We start from the raw sequence: 13,387 nt of genomic DNA, 5'->3' as shown, positions 1-13,387 counted from the left end.
GCTGCTGTTGTGAAGACGCATTTTAATGCTGCCAGACATCTCCTCACTGGCGAAGTGACATCAGAGGTTACCATTGACAGCTATGGATTGCCAAAACTGGATTTTTTAACCCTTTGAAGCACTGCCAGTAGAATATGATACCCCCTTCTAGATGCACCCTTCCCAGCAGTACAGTGTCGGGAGACCGCAAGCATGCACACAGAGAACATAGTGAACTGTCCTATAGGTGGTTGGCTGTTGTTTCTGATGGCCAAGATTAACGCAGAGCAGAAAGAGAATGGCCACAAAGCAATGTCTCTTCTTCTTCACTGCCTGCTACTGCATTTATATTCAATTGTTGACCTCCACAAATTCAAAGTCTTTAAACCACGAGAAAAAATGTATGATCCAAGCCTACCTAATTTTAGAAAAATGTAACTCTTGAATGAAGTATTGACAATTTCGCTTCATATAAATGTTGATTAGCATATTTTGGTCCAAGGTCTGAACAGCTCTTTTTTCTGTTCTCGCAGAATTTAATCCGCATTTTCATTCTTTTAAACCAGGAAACAACTCCGCAACACATCCAATCCGTCAATGGCAATGGCAAGAGTAGCCAAAATCTCTTCCTTGTTTTTTTTTGTTTGTTTTGGGTGGTTCGCTACCTTGCACCTATTCACTGCGGAGAAGCCGCCGCCACGGCCAAATGAAACTGCTTTTTTGCTTTTCATGTTGTGTTCACCAGAATTAGCTGGCTCGTATATAAGCACATTGTTGTATTTTTCAGATACTTTGCACTGTGAAGAAGCTGATGCAATTATCCTCTTCACATCGCATCTCCACAGGAATGAACCGCTCGTATGTGCAGTTTTTTTCCTTTGTGTGTGCTTCGCCCCTTTGCACCTAGGTACTGCAGAAAAGCCACTGCGGCGGGCAACTGCCGCTGCATTCCTTTTCATGTTGCACATCCTCCAATATGGCTCATTTGTGCATTTGGTTGGTCACTAAACATATTATACGAACACAATTTGCCAAAATTTTAAACGCAGTAGCTGTTGTGTAATCTTTGAAAGTATTAACCAGGAAAATGGTGTAACCCTATGGGACAATTTTAATGCCTGCCATTTTTAATGTCCGAACCCAGAAATCGGATGAACCGGGAATGCATCAACTGTATATGCAATGCACTGAGAGTGTCCGTCTCACCTTTGCGATCCTGCATCCTGTCACCCATCGCTGCAAGGTCTGCTTGTCTTCGGCACAGAGATACTTGATGTATTTGGATGACTTAGTCTGGATTTGTGGATGCTGCCACAGAACAGAGAGGAAGAGAAGTTTAAGAGCGACCGCCATCACATATCACAAAAGTCTTCAAAATGGAGAAAGCAAGACATGACGGAATGTAGTAAGTGCTTGGGTTGTTGCTAGCTGGTTTGACATCTCTGCGAAATTCTTATGCCATGTTCACATGTAGGCATATGTGCGTATATGCGACTGTCTGCTCCTTGCTTTTGTCCTGTCCTTTATGTAAACTTCAAAAAGCACTAGAATTTCACAGAGAATGAGAAAAGCCTTCATGGTCACAGGTAATTTTGAATTAATACCCCAAATCTAAATCATCTGAATTAAATGCATGTCTCACAAGATAAAAATACTTGTTGTATTATTTGAGCAGGTAGAAATTTTTCAATTAATTGTACTACCATATCATGTCACAGCATACTTACTACCTATGCTGACAATAAGCTTATGCTAATGCAATATATCTTAAAATCCACTGCTCGCTCCCATTGTAACTGATTCAACCCCATCTAAGGCAGAAACCTTTTTCTTGACAGAAACCGTTCCATTCTTTCTTTTACAAGACACTAGTTATTTGAGATAAGCTTGTGCACGGCTAGAGGTATTTGAGATAAGCTTGTGCACGGCTAGAGGTTTATGGCAAACATGCAAGCCATGTACTGAAATGCGCCACCATTTTTTTCCACAGCTTTAGCCTGAGGTGCACCTTAAAAGACTTCCATTTTCCTGCTCCTTCTTCAAGTTTTTTGGACAGAACAATTCGTAGGTGTTCTGTAACTACGCAACCACTTTTAAAGGGGCAGCACTGAAGGGAAATAGCAAACCAAGCAAGGTGCTACACTATGTGGATAGATTATTCCTCGAGAAGACTACCAATGTTTCTACTGTGCAGACAGATGGGTGCACTGCTGAGAAAATCACAAATGAAATTCCTAAATTCTTTAGGCACTCAGGGGCCTTTGAACCTAGGGAAGGTCACAACATTTTTGTGTGTGTGTTCGCCAGCAAATCACAGGTGCCACTTCCAAAGACCAGAAATGCATTCAAAACGTTGACGTTGAAGTGAAAAAGAAAACAAAGCCTTGGTGACGTTGGCTCTGCTAACACTGACTTTAACGCGCTTTCCATGGAGGAGTTCTTGCTTTTGTTCGTGTCTCGATCTACCTGTATGTTGTCTGGTTTGCAATGTTTTAATCATGAAACTCTTCACATTTTAGTACGCAATTGCCATGCTGCTTTTCCATTTTTGATGGCATCTGCCCACCGACATTGAAATAGCATTGCTCTGCCAAACAATGAGCCAATAACCCCTGGCAAAGAATTCACACTACCAGTTGCAGTTGCAGGAATCCGCAAGAGTTGTCACTAAGTGTACTTTCCTTTTATATAATTTCCTGGCATATCGAAGCTCTGCCTTAAGTAAAAATGACACATTTGATATCACATGACACTAACCTAGCAGTCTAGCTTGAATCAGTATTACCCTTTCGCGCCCCCTTTAAAATAATAGTCACAAAATTATACGTAGCTGTGCACTGTGCACTAAAACCATGTACCAAACCATTTGTAAGCCAAGCCCTTCACTTCAAAGATTTTTTTTTCAGTTCAAATATGCTTAATTTTAGCAAATGGTTTAACTCCTCAAAAATCAAGTCAACCAAATTGCAAAGACTGAAGCTAATTTTTTCTTTTTCTGATTTAAAATGCTAAAAAATGCTGAAATCATCTACAAGAAACTGAATAAACAAAAAGTTCAAAACCCTCCACGTGACTTGCAAGATGCGGTACAGTGAAAACTATGGGAGCCCCTTCGGGCCTGTTTCCATGACCGGCATTGGACCTCTCCCAGGAGAGAACAAAAGGCACGGCAGCTGACGCGCCAAGCCCAGTCGTGCTCCTGCAGCACCTCCCCTCCTCATGAGAGACTCATTTCTATGTCCAGACGGGCCACTGGAACTTGAAAATTTTTCAGAGTACTGCATTGCACCTCCATGCCACTGGATTTGGAAGAGATGCAGCTGCCATCAGCTTAATTATGTTGTATGGCGCAGGAAGCACCTCTGCAGCACCCTAAATATCCGAGTTTAAAATACCCTTATTGCTGTGGAAAGCTATAGGTTGCAGTTAAGGAAATTCTAGTGATATAATGCGTCAAAATTAAAAGCTTGGGAGAACAGGATTGCTGCACCTCATGTAAGCAGCAGCTTGTGCATCAATTTGCATTCTACACGACAGCATAGATGCGCTGGAACACGTCTGCTACAGGAGGGGGAGGAGGCATTTTTTGCATATATTGTCAGTGCTTTGGCATGCACAGTGCCTGCGATGTGCATCTAATCTCTTCACTTTCTTCTACTCCCTCTCTTCTATTTGCACACAGCAGTGGTATAGGCTCCATTGATGTCACTCGACAGAGCTCTGCCCTCCTTCACTGCATGGTTTGTGATGAGACTACTGAAAGTATGGTGGTTTTGCATTCAAACACCCAGTGTGAAACCCCAAGAGAGCAGGCCATCTAACTAGTGCTGCAAAAAGACATCTTTATGTAAAAAGAGCTCACCTTGATTGCAAAGCCAAAATCTGTTGGTGCCTTGTACTTCTTTTTCCACCCAAAACCAACGTAAATGTTGTTCATTTCAAAAGTGGTGAGGCAGACCAGGTCTTTTGGCAACTGCACAGCAATCAATCATGCACCACAATAAAGTGTAAAATGCGGCCAAAAGCCAGCACAGGCACTCAGTGAAGTTTTTGAAACACAGAAGGCAAGGAAAAACAGAATTGCCTAGCTACCCAGAGGCAGGCCCCAACATCAAAGGGTGCACACTTTGCAGGACACACACGGAAGTGTGAAACGTGGCATAGTTACCAGATTCTAATGCACACCAGATTTCCATGTTTGCCAAAACAGAAAAAACAAAATTTGTGCAGAAGCTTAAAATGATGTTCATATTAGCTTTTGCGTTACTTCTTGTTGCTCTCTTAATGGTTGTTCTTCTGCTGTCATTGCAGTCCGCGCACCTCAAGGCAACAGGCACACAACACAATTGCAAGCCTGGCATTTGAAGACAACTGGAGATCAATGGCGATAAAACAGCATACCTTCTACACTCCCGTATGGCCCAGCTAAGTAGCCTGGTAAGTGGCTAATCGACTGCAAACAGTGCTGTAGTTTTGGATTCCTGCGTGACACATACTCTGGACATTACCAGAAGTAAAATCCCCAACTGGAAGTTTTTTCTAGTGCTACCTACCACCAATCTGGGAAAGCGACTGCCACTGTGAGGGAGCTTGGTAAATAATGCACAGTTTGAATTTTCGTTAGTGCAACTAATTTGCATACAAATTAACTTTTTTTTCATACACGGGACTCGATCAATGCCAGCAGGAGTGGGCACTAGCACATGACGCGTATAAGCAGTGACTTGGGCCCGCAATTTTAGATGGTCATTTTCGTGAAACAAAAAAGAAAAGAAAGGTAATCTTATACATGGCAAATGTAAATATTTTGGCCCAACATCTCTAAGGTGCCTATCATCCGAACTTCAAGTGCACAAATACTTAGCTGGCATATTATAATGGCAACGAAGCTGGGCTGTTCAGAGCTTGGTTTCAGTTTTGTATAAGATTGTAACTTGATTTTCGTGAAAACAAGTGCTCGTCAGAATTATGTAAATATAGTACTCTTAACTTGTTTGTCAGCACATACCAAAACTGCCAAGAATCCATGCTTTTTCAAGGCTTCCCTGCTCCTAAAACTCCTGTGACTACCTGTACGTTGCAAACAATATGACAGAATTGGTAGGCAACATCTCTGTTATCATGATTAGTCTGCTTAAAAGGCTTCTGTCCACTTCCAAAGAAAGTAACACAATTCTGAAAGTATGTATTCATCAAACAAGAACTACAACTTATGCCAGCACCGATCCATGGCCACAACTGCTCCCTTCAAGAGTGACTGCTGCTCATTAAGCATGAATCTAATGACATGAAACCAAGCCGTAGGACAACCCTGAGTGACTGGTCACCTTGGACTTCCCCTTGGGGCAGTAGTAGAGCCCCGAGGCCCGCAGGAGGCAGAAGTGCTTCTTCCAGGCTTTCTTTCCATCACTCTTCAGGTACAGCAGTCCTTCCACCTCCGGCACACCAACATTCGTTCCCCCAAAGAACTCCTGCACACAGTGGGCACCCATTTTGATACACTCTTGGCTGCTGACACAGACACGAGAAGGTGCAGCACAGAACAGAAAGGGTAAAATTACCCTTCCTTATTTTCTCTGTACTCTTTCAGAAATGTTTTTGGCAGCAAATCAAAAAGACTGGGTGCAAATCAAATTGAATATTTTTGAATATGAATACTGTTAACTTAGATCACAAATAAATGCTTTTTCACAAAATATGGCCATGAAGAGAAGCAAATATACCCCACAAAAAATAACTCCCTAATGTGCCCTTGCATAACTTTATTATTACACAACACGTTATCTTATAGCGGCACTGCTATCGGCACTTGGGCTGGCGATGCAAGTCTCTTCTTTCAATCTTTCCTCTCACGTTTCTTTCAACTCTTCTCTGTCTGCACACGGTAGCGATTGTGGCTCAGCTCGAGCCAGTGGGCAGGCCTGTGGAATTTCCTGTCTATTCTTCTTTCAGTCACAACAACAACAGCACTTGCACAGCCGAGAAAGAGGTTGAAACTTGGAGCTCGAGCTCGAACGCTCACTCAGCTCAGAACAGATTCGGCAACCAGCCCAGCAAGCAGCATCGACGGCCCGCTCCGCTATCTCACCAGGCGCAGCTACAGGGCCTTCAATAAATGTGGACGACTTTCCACGTCGTGCGGACATGTGGAACCCCTGGGCTAGTCCAATCTGGCAGTCATTAAGTGCTGTATAGGCATCTTCGACTGGATGTTTGCCATGTGTACGTGTTGGCAATGGCCTGTTAGTGGGTTTTTTGCAAGCACAATAGATGCACATGGCATCTGGAAATACTTTGGCTACAGAGTGTTTTTCAAAGGTTTGACGGCATGTCCTGATGAAAACGGAAATCATTGGGATTACAAAAGTGGTGAGAATAGCATAAACATATCGGTACTAAGCAATTGCTCTTTTCATAATCTCCGAGTAATAAACAGCATGAGGTCAGACAGAACTGGCTGGCAGTTGGCTGCATCGAGGTTGAGAAAATTGGAATTAAAATATGTAGACTTGGTGGAATCAGCAGCAGGTTTCGAGTCTCTCCTATGATTTGCTGCGAAATAGTTCTCCCCTAGCTTTTCGACTTGTTCATTGCAAATAAACAGTCAACTTTCCAATGAAACTTGTCCCCAAGTAACATGACTCAGCAACATGTAAAATGCCATTGCAATCTTATCATCAATCTTTTTCCTCCTGATGCTATCAGGGAGGGGAACTCAGCTTATGCTAATTATACTTAAACAAAAATGAATCGGTACCGCAATTTTTCCGAGACAGTTCTTTCTTTCTTGACACACGAGCAATGCCTGGCCGATTTGAACCCCTAGCTTCAACAGTTACTTGAATTTTTGATGCAACAAGTGTCATTCAGGTTAAACTGATCTTCAGTACTGTAGTTAAACCTGATGGAAATTGAAGCATGCATTCACAAAAGTGGTACACAGCTTCATTTCAAGACATTCTGAGAAACACTACGAGTGCCGTTTCTTGGGGTTTAGGGCAAGCATGAATTTGTTGTGGCCACCGATGCAGTTCTGCTGTTGCAGTGAGGCAAGAGTGCAAAATCGTACAAAAAAAAAAGCAATGCCATGAGGCACTGCTAACAGTGAACAGCATTACATCTTTCTTTCTTTCTTTATTGTTCTTTGTCACTCTGCACCATCACTCACATGATGGCTCTTGTAGCTTCTTTTATTTCTATAATCCGCATTTTTCCTATCGTTTATGGCTAAAGAGAGGCAACTTCTAGGTTCTAGACCACTGAACTGCATACAATAAAAGCAGTGGCCATGGAAGCACTGCACGTGGGCACACTTTCGCACACGTGGCGCGACTCTGAGAGCTCCACTCATGCCTCCATTATAAACAACTATTGTTCTGAAATCCTCTCTTTTATCCCGCAATCAAATGTGACCATTTTTTTCAATTTTGAAAATTTGAATTTCATTTAATTTGAAACTCTTCAGTGTCACCGTGAAGTGAAAGTTACTGACATGCACAAATGATGGAAAACAATAAAAGGCTTTACGCACATCAATCAAGGCCAACTTGGCATCGTCATCAAGCTCAGCTCGGTGTTCCGATGAACTTGCCCCAAGAAAATAGTTCTGCAAGTGGATGAAACAGAAAAATTGCTCAGCCAAAAAATAACAAGCATTAATACACAGCAACCCTAGGGTCTTAACGTGTCTAAGTACACTGGCTGCACACAGAGATGCCAACTCCTAAATAACTCTGCAGTGCACAGGGGACAGACGGCCACTTCTCTTTGAAAGCCTTGAGCTGATTTCAGCTAGAGGCACATAATAAAATGTCTCCTCCTTACTTTCGTGCATGTATACAACATAGGAGGAACTGCACAAATGACGAATGGCAATTAGGAATAAAATATAAGAAAAATAATACAAGCTAGAGAAGCTAGAGACCTTCCCATATTGTCCGCTGTTCTTGCCCTGGTACTCATTCAGAGTCAATCCAGAGTCATGCAGCAGGCAGTCCAAAGACGCACGCTCACCTCTGGGTTCACAAACAGGTCGTACTTGTCTTCCCGCTCCATGAACAGGATCCGGTTGGACGAATCGCGTGTCCACAAAAGCAGGTTCTCAACAAGGTTTTCGTGGTCTTCATAGACGCGTTCTGGACACAAGTAGAGAAAAGCACATTTCAGAGTCATGCCTCCTATATCCAGTCGAAGCCATTGTTAATAATAACAATAACAGTTCTTCATTCCCCTTCCCTTTTTTTAATTAGTACATTTCCTTCCACAACTAAGCATCCAGTATTCGTAAGTGGGTAGTCAGATCAGTGGGGACAGACTGGGCATACTCCTGTGCCATGCAAAATATAATAAGGACAGCAAGACCCAGCACAGAAAAAAAACAAACCAGTGAAACCTGCAAAAAACTGTCATTTTCCCCATGGTAGATACAGAGTTAAAGGGAACACTGAAATAAATAGCTTGGCAGAATGCCACGGAAAGAGAGGAGGTGCTATTAGCTTGAATGCAGCAGCAATCATTACCACGGAAAAATCATTATCCTTGTGCCTGCTTTTCGAGGTCTTGAAAATCTTGCTGTGTAGGCCAATAATGCATTTCTGCATTTAAGTATGTAGGCTTTTGCCTGACTTTTGTAATGCACCCAGCATGGGCACAACCTCTTCATACCCTTTTCCTTCCCCATTCTTAAACTGATGTAGCAAGGTTCTCAAGAGCAAGGTCTGTATTTAAAAAAAGAAAAGAAACATGCTCGAACAAGTGCACGATGGAGAGCACATGATGCTGACCCATGTATAGCTGTGGGATGCTCTCCAGGATGGCCCACTTGGGGTCCATTGGAACGTGGTTCTTGTCGGCCAGCAGGCGTGTCACATGCACAATGCTCATGCGCTCATCCACCAGCAGACTCTTGGCGCTGTTGTCCGCGCTGAACGCCTTGATGAACAGCTGCACAACAGCAACACACACACAACAAAGATTGCTGCAAAAAACCAGAGCTCAGGTGGAAGCTTAAAAGCTTGTACTGAAAGCTACGTGCTGTTCTATTGAACACCTAAGCTCTTTCAGCCATAAATTTTATATTGCGCAACAGGTTCAGTGCAAGCAACAGCCATCCAAAGTGCAAACTTTGCTCCATGTACATTCGACTGTCTAAAGGAAAGGGTTTCATGGAATGTTTGAAGGTCCTGAATAATAATTTCCGGATGCAAAATAAACAACTTCGAATTAACATCTTTAATATTCGTTTCTATATACCTGAAATATGTTACCTTATGAATATATGGCGAGATCTGCTTGAACATGCCAGTGCAAAACGTAGTTAACACAAAGCAATCTGCCACGAGACAAAAATAACTTTAAAGTCTACGGTAAAACTAAACATATGGCGCATGCCTGGCAGGCAAGGTGCTGGCACAACTATGTCAATGTGAGAATAAAATATCCATTAGTACCTATGTACAAATATCATTTATTGTACAAATATCCATTTGTACCTATAGGAACCACTGACATCTGTTGTAAGTGTCCCCTGGAGACAGAACAATTCCACCTTTAGATTCCCTACAACACCACGCAGACACCCACTGCACATTAAAGGACTGTCCAAGATATCTAGATTATCCTGAAGATGTCCATGGATAAATCCTATGGAATGCCCATGGTTTCTTGGGAAGTGACAAGTGCAACAGTGATCTGCAGTAATTGTCCCCAAGTGATCTCAGGTGTATAGCAGACCTGTAAGGCTCACCTGTTTGCAGCTTTGAGATGATAAATGGAGCACACAACTCTACCACCAAGAAAACTAAAAATAAGTTTTTAAGTTTACAGAGTGAGTACTCCATGGCCAGCTGGACAAACATTGGTCTGAACAATGTTCAGCAAAACACCAGAGGGCAAAAAATAGCCAATACATAAAGATCCACCTACTGCATTCTTATAAACTTATATTAATCCAGTAACAACACTTTCATAATGAAGACAACAAAAAAAATGTCTTACTCTCACTTGTAAAACAGTGCGAACTATGACAGACAAAACTATGTCCTGTGTTCTTCTTATTCTCGTTCGTTGTAGTTCGTGCTGTTTTACAAGAATGAATCTGTACCAACTCGCCAAACTGAACGTTCTGCTTACTCTCACGTATTTCTTATGTAGCAACCTGTACCTAAGCAGCAATTATAGAAGTATGTGCCCGAAGTCCTCAATCCTTATTGACGGTTACAAACTTGGTTGACTGTGAAAAGGCACTTTAGTGCCCATCAGCAACTTAAGCTATGTTTACAGCCATTACTACAACTCACCAATTCTCTTTGCTTCTAGAAGCACCCACATGTACTTGCCAATTAACATGGCAGATGGGCAAGAAGAAATAATTACATGTCGGAAAATGAAGCATCTTAACTGATTTACAAACCTTAGTGCGAATGCAGTTTGTGCTATGAAACAGAAGAAAGTGAAATTTCCTAGCACAAGCGACAGAAGTCACAGGAACAGTGAAAAGAACAGATGTGAAAAGGTATGTGATAAGAAAAGCAGATTCAAATGTCTGTTTATATCAAGATAACATACCATCATTAAATAGAATAACCTAGTAAAGGTTTCAGTGTTTGCTTGATAACACTGCTACTTTAGGCAGACTTAGGGAATACAAATTTGTGGTTACATACATCATTGGCCTAATTCAAGCAACATGTGATTAAAAAGTGTAATAGGGCACAGTTTTAGTAATGTAGCAATACGAAAGGCGTCTAGCAACTTGAGATTCTTTTAGTAGCTTTGAATCAATAGTCCAAGACGTGAGCTTTGGTTTCAACTCATTTTAACATAAAATATGTGGATCCAAACTGTTATACCTTCATTGCAAATGCGCAAGCTTCATATTCTTTGAAACACCTGAACTAGTCTGGGACATGAAATACATTGAAATGCAATTATGATTTCCAAAGTTCTGCATTAAATCATAATGTCTACAGTGTTAATCAATGACGGCACAGCAGCTCTAGTGAAAAGTTTGTTTCCCCGTTCACTTAAGCATGCTGCACTGCCAACAGCTCCAGGATCTGTTAGTACTGGTTGCAGCTACAACCTAACTGGACCTGACAGGGCAAGTGAACTGCGAAATAGTGTAAAGGAAAGAAAAGAGAGCACTGAAATAGAGCCACAGAAAAGTGTCAACACAGTGCTACCTTCTGCACGCTGGCCTCCTTCATTTTCTCCAAAGCTATCTTAATCTTTTCAGCCTTGAGGCGCGCAGCTTGTTCTGCCTAAAGAGCAGGAGAGGAGGGAGAAACAGAGAGGTAGAGGAAAGAGAAAAGGACAAGAGCACACACACCAGGTGAGGCACACGCATACTAATCTCAGGGCACAAGACAGTAAAACTTGCAGCAAACACCAGCAAGGCTGTTCAGAGCTCTGCCTCAGCACACAATAAGAGCAAAGGATTATTCCTTTCATTTCTTAAAGTTTAATCACAACAACTAGGACTTGAGTACTTTACTACTCTATATCTATATACCAGCAATTACATGAAATTATAAATATGCATCATTCCTCCCAACTTCTTCTCATGCCCTGCAAACAACTGGTAATGTGGAATATAAAGTGAGCTAGGGAAGACAAATGTGGTGACAGGAAGTGACAGCGTATAATAAACCTATCAAGCAGAGATACAAGATATGGCAGCTTGCACAAAAAGCAGCCAGAGAACCAGACCACAAATAACGGTGAATCACAACAACCATGCTTTTGTGGCTGCGTTTCGACATCTATAGGTTATGCATGAACCTGACGAATAGATAAATTAAAGGACACATACTCTAATGCCAATACATCTCAAAACAGAATCCTAAATGCACTTTGGCTGCTGCAGATACAGTGATAAGAGTGGCTGTGGATGCAATATAGCAGTGACACTAGGACCAAAGCCGCTGTAAGTACAGCCAGCCCTAGTATCTGAAACGATATGCATAAAGCCTGTCACTGCTGCCAGCAAACACTGTGTGAAAGACATTCTTTGCTGTTCACTTTCAAAAGTAGAACAAAAGTATTTACAAATGACACATTGGCTGGACACATTGGCTGACACAAAAGCTTTCAAAGGGTCCCTGCAATGGTTTTCAAGGTGGCTATGAAATGCTCGCATTATGTAGAGTAAGAGCTATTGAGCCTTCATGCCATGTACAAGTCCTCAAAAGTGAGCTGAAAACTTACAAATAATCTTTTAAAATTCTCATTTTCGTTCCTCGCAATGACATCCAGTGCCAATCTCTCGGGTGAAATCCTGCCTCGCAACATCATGAGCTTAACATAATATCATTCGCGAGGGGCTCTCATGGGCCCCAAGACCTGCAACAAACCAGTACGCAAAACAGGCAAAGAAGGCAGGGTGCATGGCCAGCCGGAGACAGCGGTGCATGGCTCCCTTCCACTCGGCTCTTTACTGCCGTGCAGAGAGAGTGAGCGGCAAAAAAAGAAAGTTAAAAACTGAGCCAGGTGACGTATTCATGGGTGGAATGCGGTCCTGGCCTGTAATCTTCATTTCTGACTGGCTCACTCCAACGTATGAGTTGAAAGAGAAAAGGCGGACGGTCGCTTTTAATCTTTGATGTCCCTGGTTCTGCATAACCTAGATCAAATATTTTTGCAGGAGGGTGATTCAATATCGATCAGTGTTTTGCTTTTCTTATCCTCGGTGCTCATGATTGCAAAAACCCTTTAATACGTAAATTTCAATCAAGACTGTCTAACAGTTTTATTGCTGCATGAGAAACGGAAGAAAAGCAAAGAGAAATGACGGTACACTATGTCCTGCATTCAGTAATGCACGTGGCAAACAAACAAACAGAAAAAAGAAATGGGGCCAACAAAGTACAAAGGTTACTTTTGAGAAATGTGACTCACAGGGGGCGGAGTATCCAGCTCAATGCCTGCCTGAATAGACCTCAGCTTGGCATTGATGGCCTCTAAAAGCTGCAAGTGCAAACACACACATACAAGCCGACAACAGACATGCATCTTGGCAGTCCAAGAGTGCAGGACATAACAAACACACAATAGCACAGCAAGACAGCTGACACTGATAAAGCAGGATGAGCTACAGGTCGTGCAAATACAGAAGCGCTTTGTGCTGCATACCTTATAAAGTGCAGAAAGAAATGGTGCTTTCTAAGCATGGAAGTGCAATGTGAAGGTGGGAAGGCATACTGTCCTCTGTTCTACTTAATGAATAAATGAATAAATAAATAATGAATAAATACTTAATAAATAAATAATAAATGCTGCCAATTACAGCACTGCTTTAAACTGGTGAAATGCACTAAAAGACCAAACAGAGTGGCAAGGGCAGGAAAAATGCAAGGCAGTATGCATGGACTCCGTGCTTGTCCCATCCTCGCTTCTAATTCGTTCTGTC

At 42.2% G+C, this 13,387-nt stretch overlaps 1 protein-coding gene across 13 annotated transcripts in view; it reads right to left on the bottom strand.

The window, feature by feature from the left end:
* LOC144126208 (uncharacterized) overlaps positions 1 to 13,387 on the bottom strand; it is a 140,629-nt gene that overhangs the window by 10,428 nt on the left and 116,814 nt on the right. For 6 of the 13 annotated variants that reach the window (XM_077660223.1, XM_077660221.1, XM_077660225.1 and 3 more), the window contains 8 exons: positions 12,877 to 12,945; positions 11,163 to 11,240; positions 8,763 to 8,922; positions 7,993 to 8,114; positions 7,511 to 7,585; positions 5,307 to 5,450; positions 3,842 to 3,952; positions 1,186 to 1,287 (listed from right to left, as the gene is read on the bottom strand). In XM_077660223.1, coding sequence (XP_077516349.1) covers positions 1,186 to 1,287; positions 3,842 to 3,952; positions 5,307 to 5,450; positions 7,511 to 7,585; positions 7,993 to 8,114; positions 8,763 to 8,922; positions 11,163 to 11,240; positions 12,877 to 12,945 — 861 coding nt within the window. The remainder of the gene's footprint in view (positions 1 to 1,185; positions 1,288 to 3,841; positions 3,953 to 5,306; positions 5,451 to 7,510; positions 7,586 to 7,992; positions 8,115 to 8,762; positions 8,923 to 11,162; positions 11,241 to 12,876; positions 12,946 to 13,387) is intronic. The other 7 variants (XM_077660231.1, XM_077660232.1, XM_077660230.1 and 4 more) reach the window with 3 other exon arrangements.

This window comes from Amblyomma americanum, chromosome 3 (genome assembly GCF_052857255.1).
Source record: "Amblyomma americanum isolate KBUSLIRL-KWMA chromosome 3, ASM5285725v1, whole genome shotgun sequence".
Lineage (NCBI taxonomy): Eukaryota > Metazoa > Arthropoda > Arachnida > Ixodida > Ixodidae > Amblyomma > Amblyomma americanum.
Note: the sequence above shows the minus strand (reverse complement) of the source record. Positions and strands in the feature narration are given on the sequence as shown.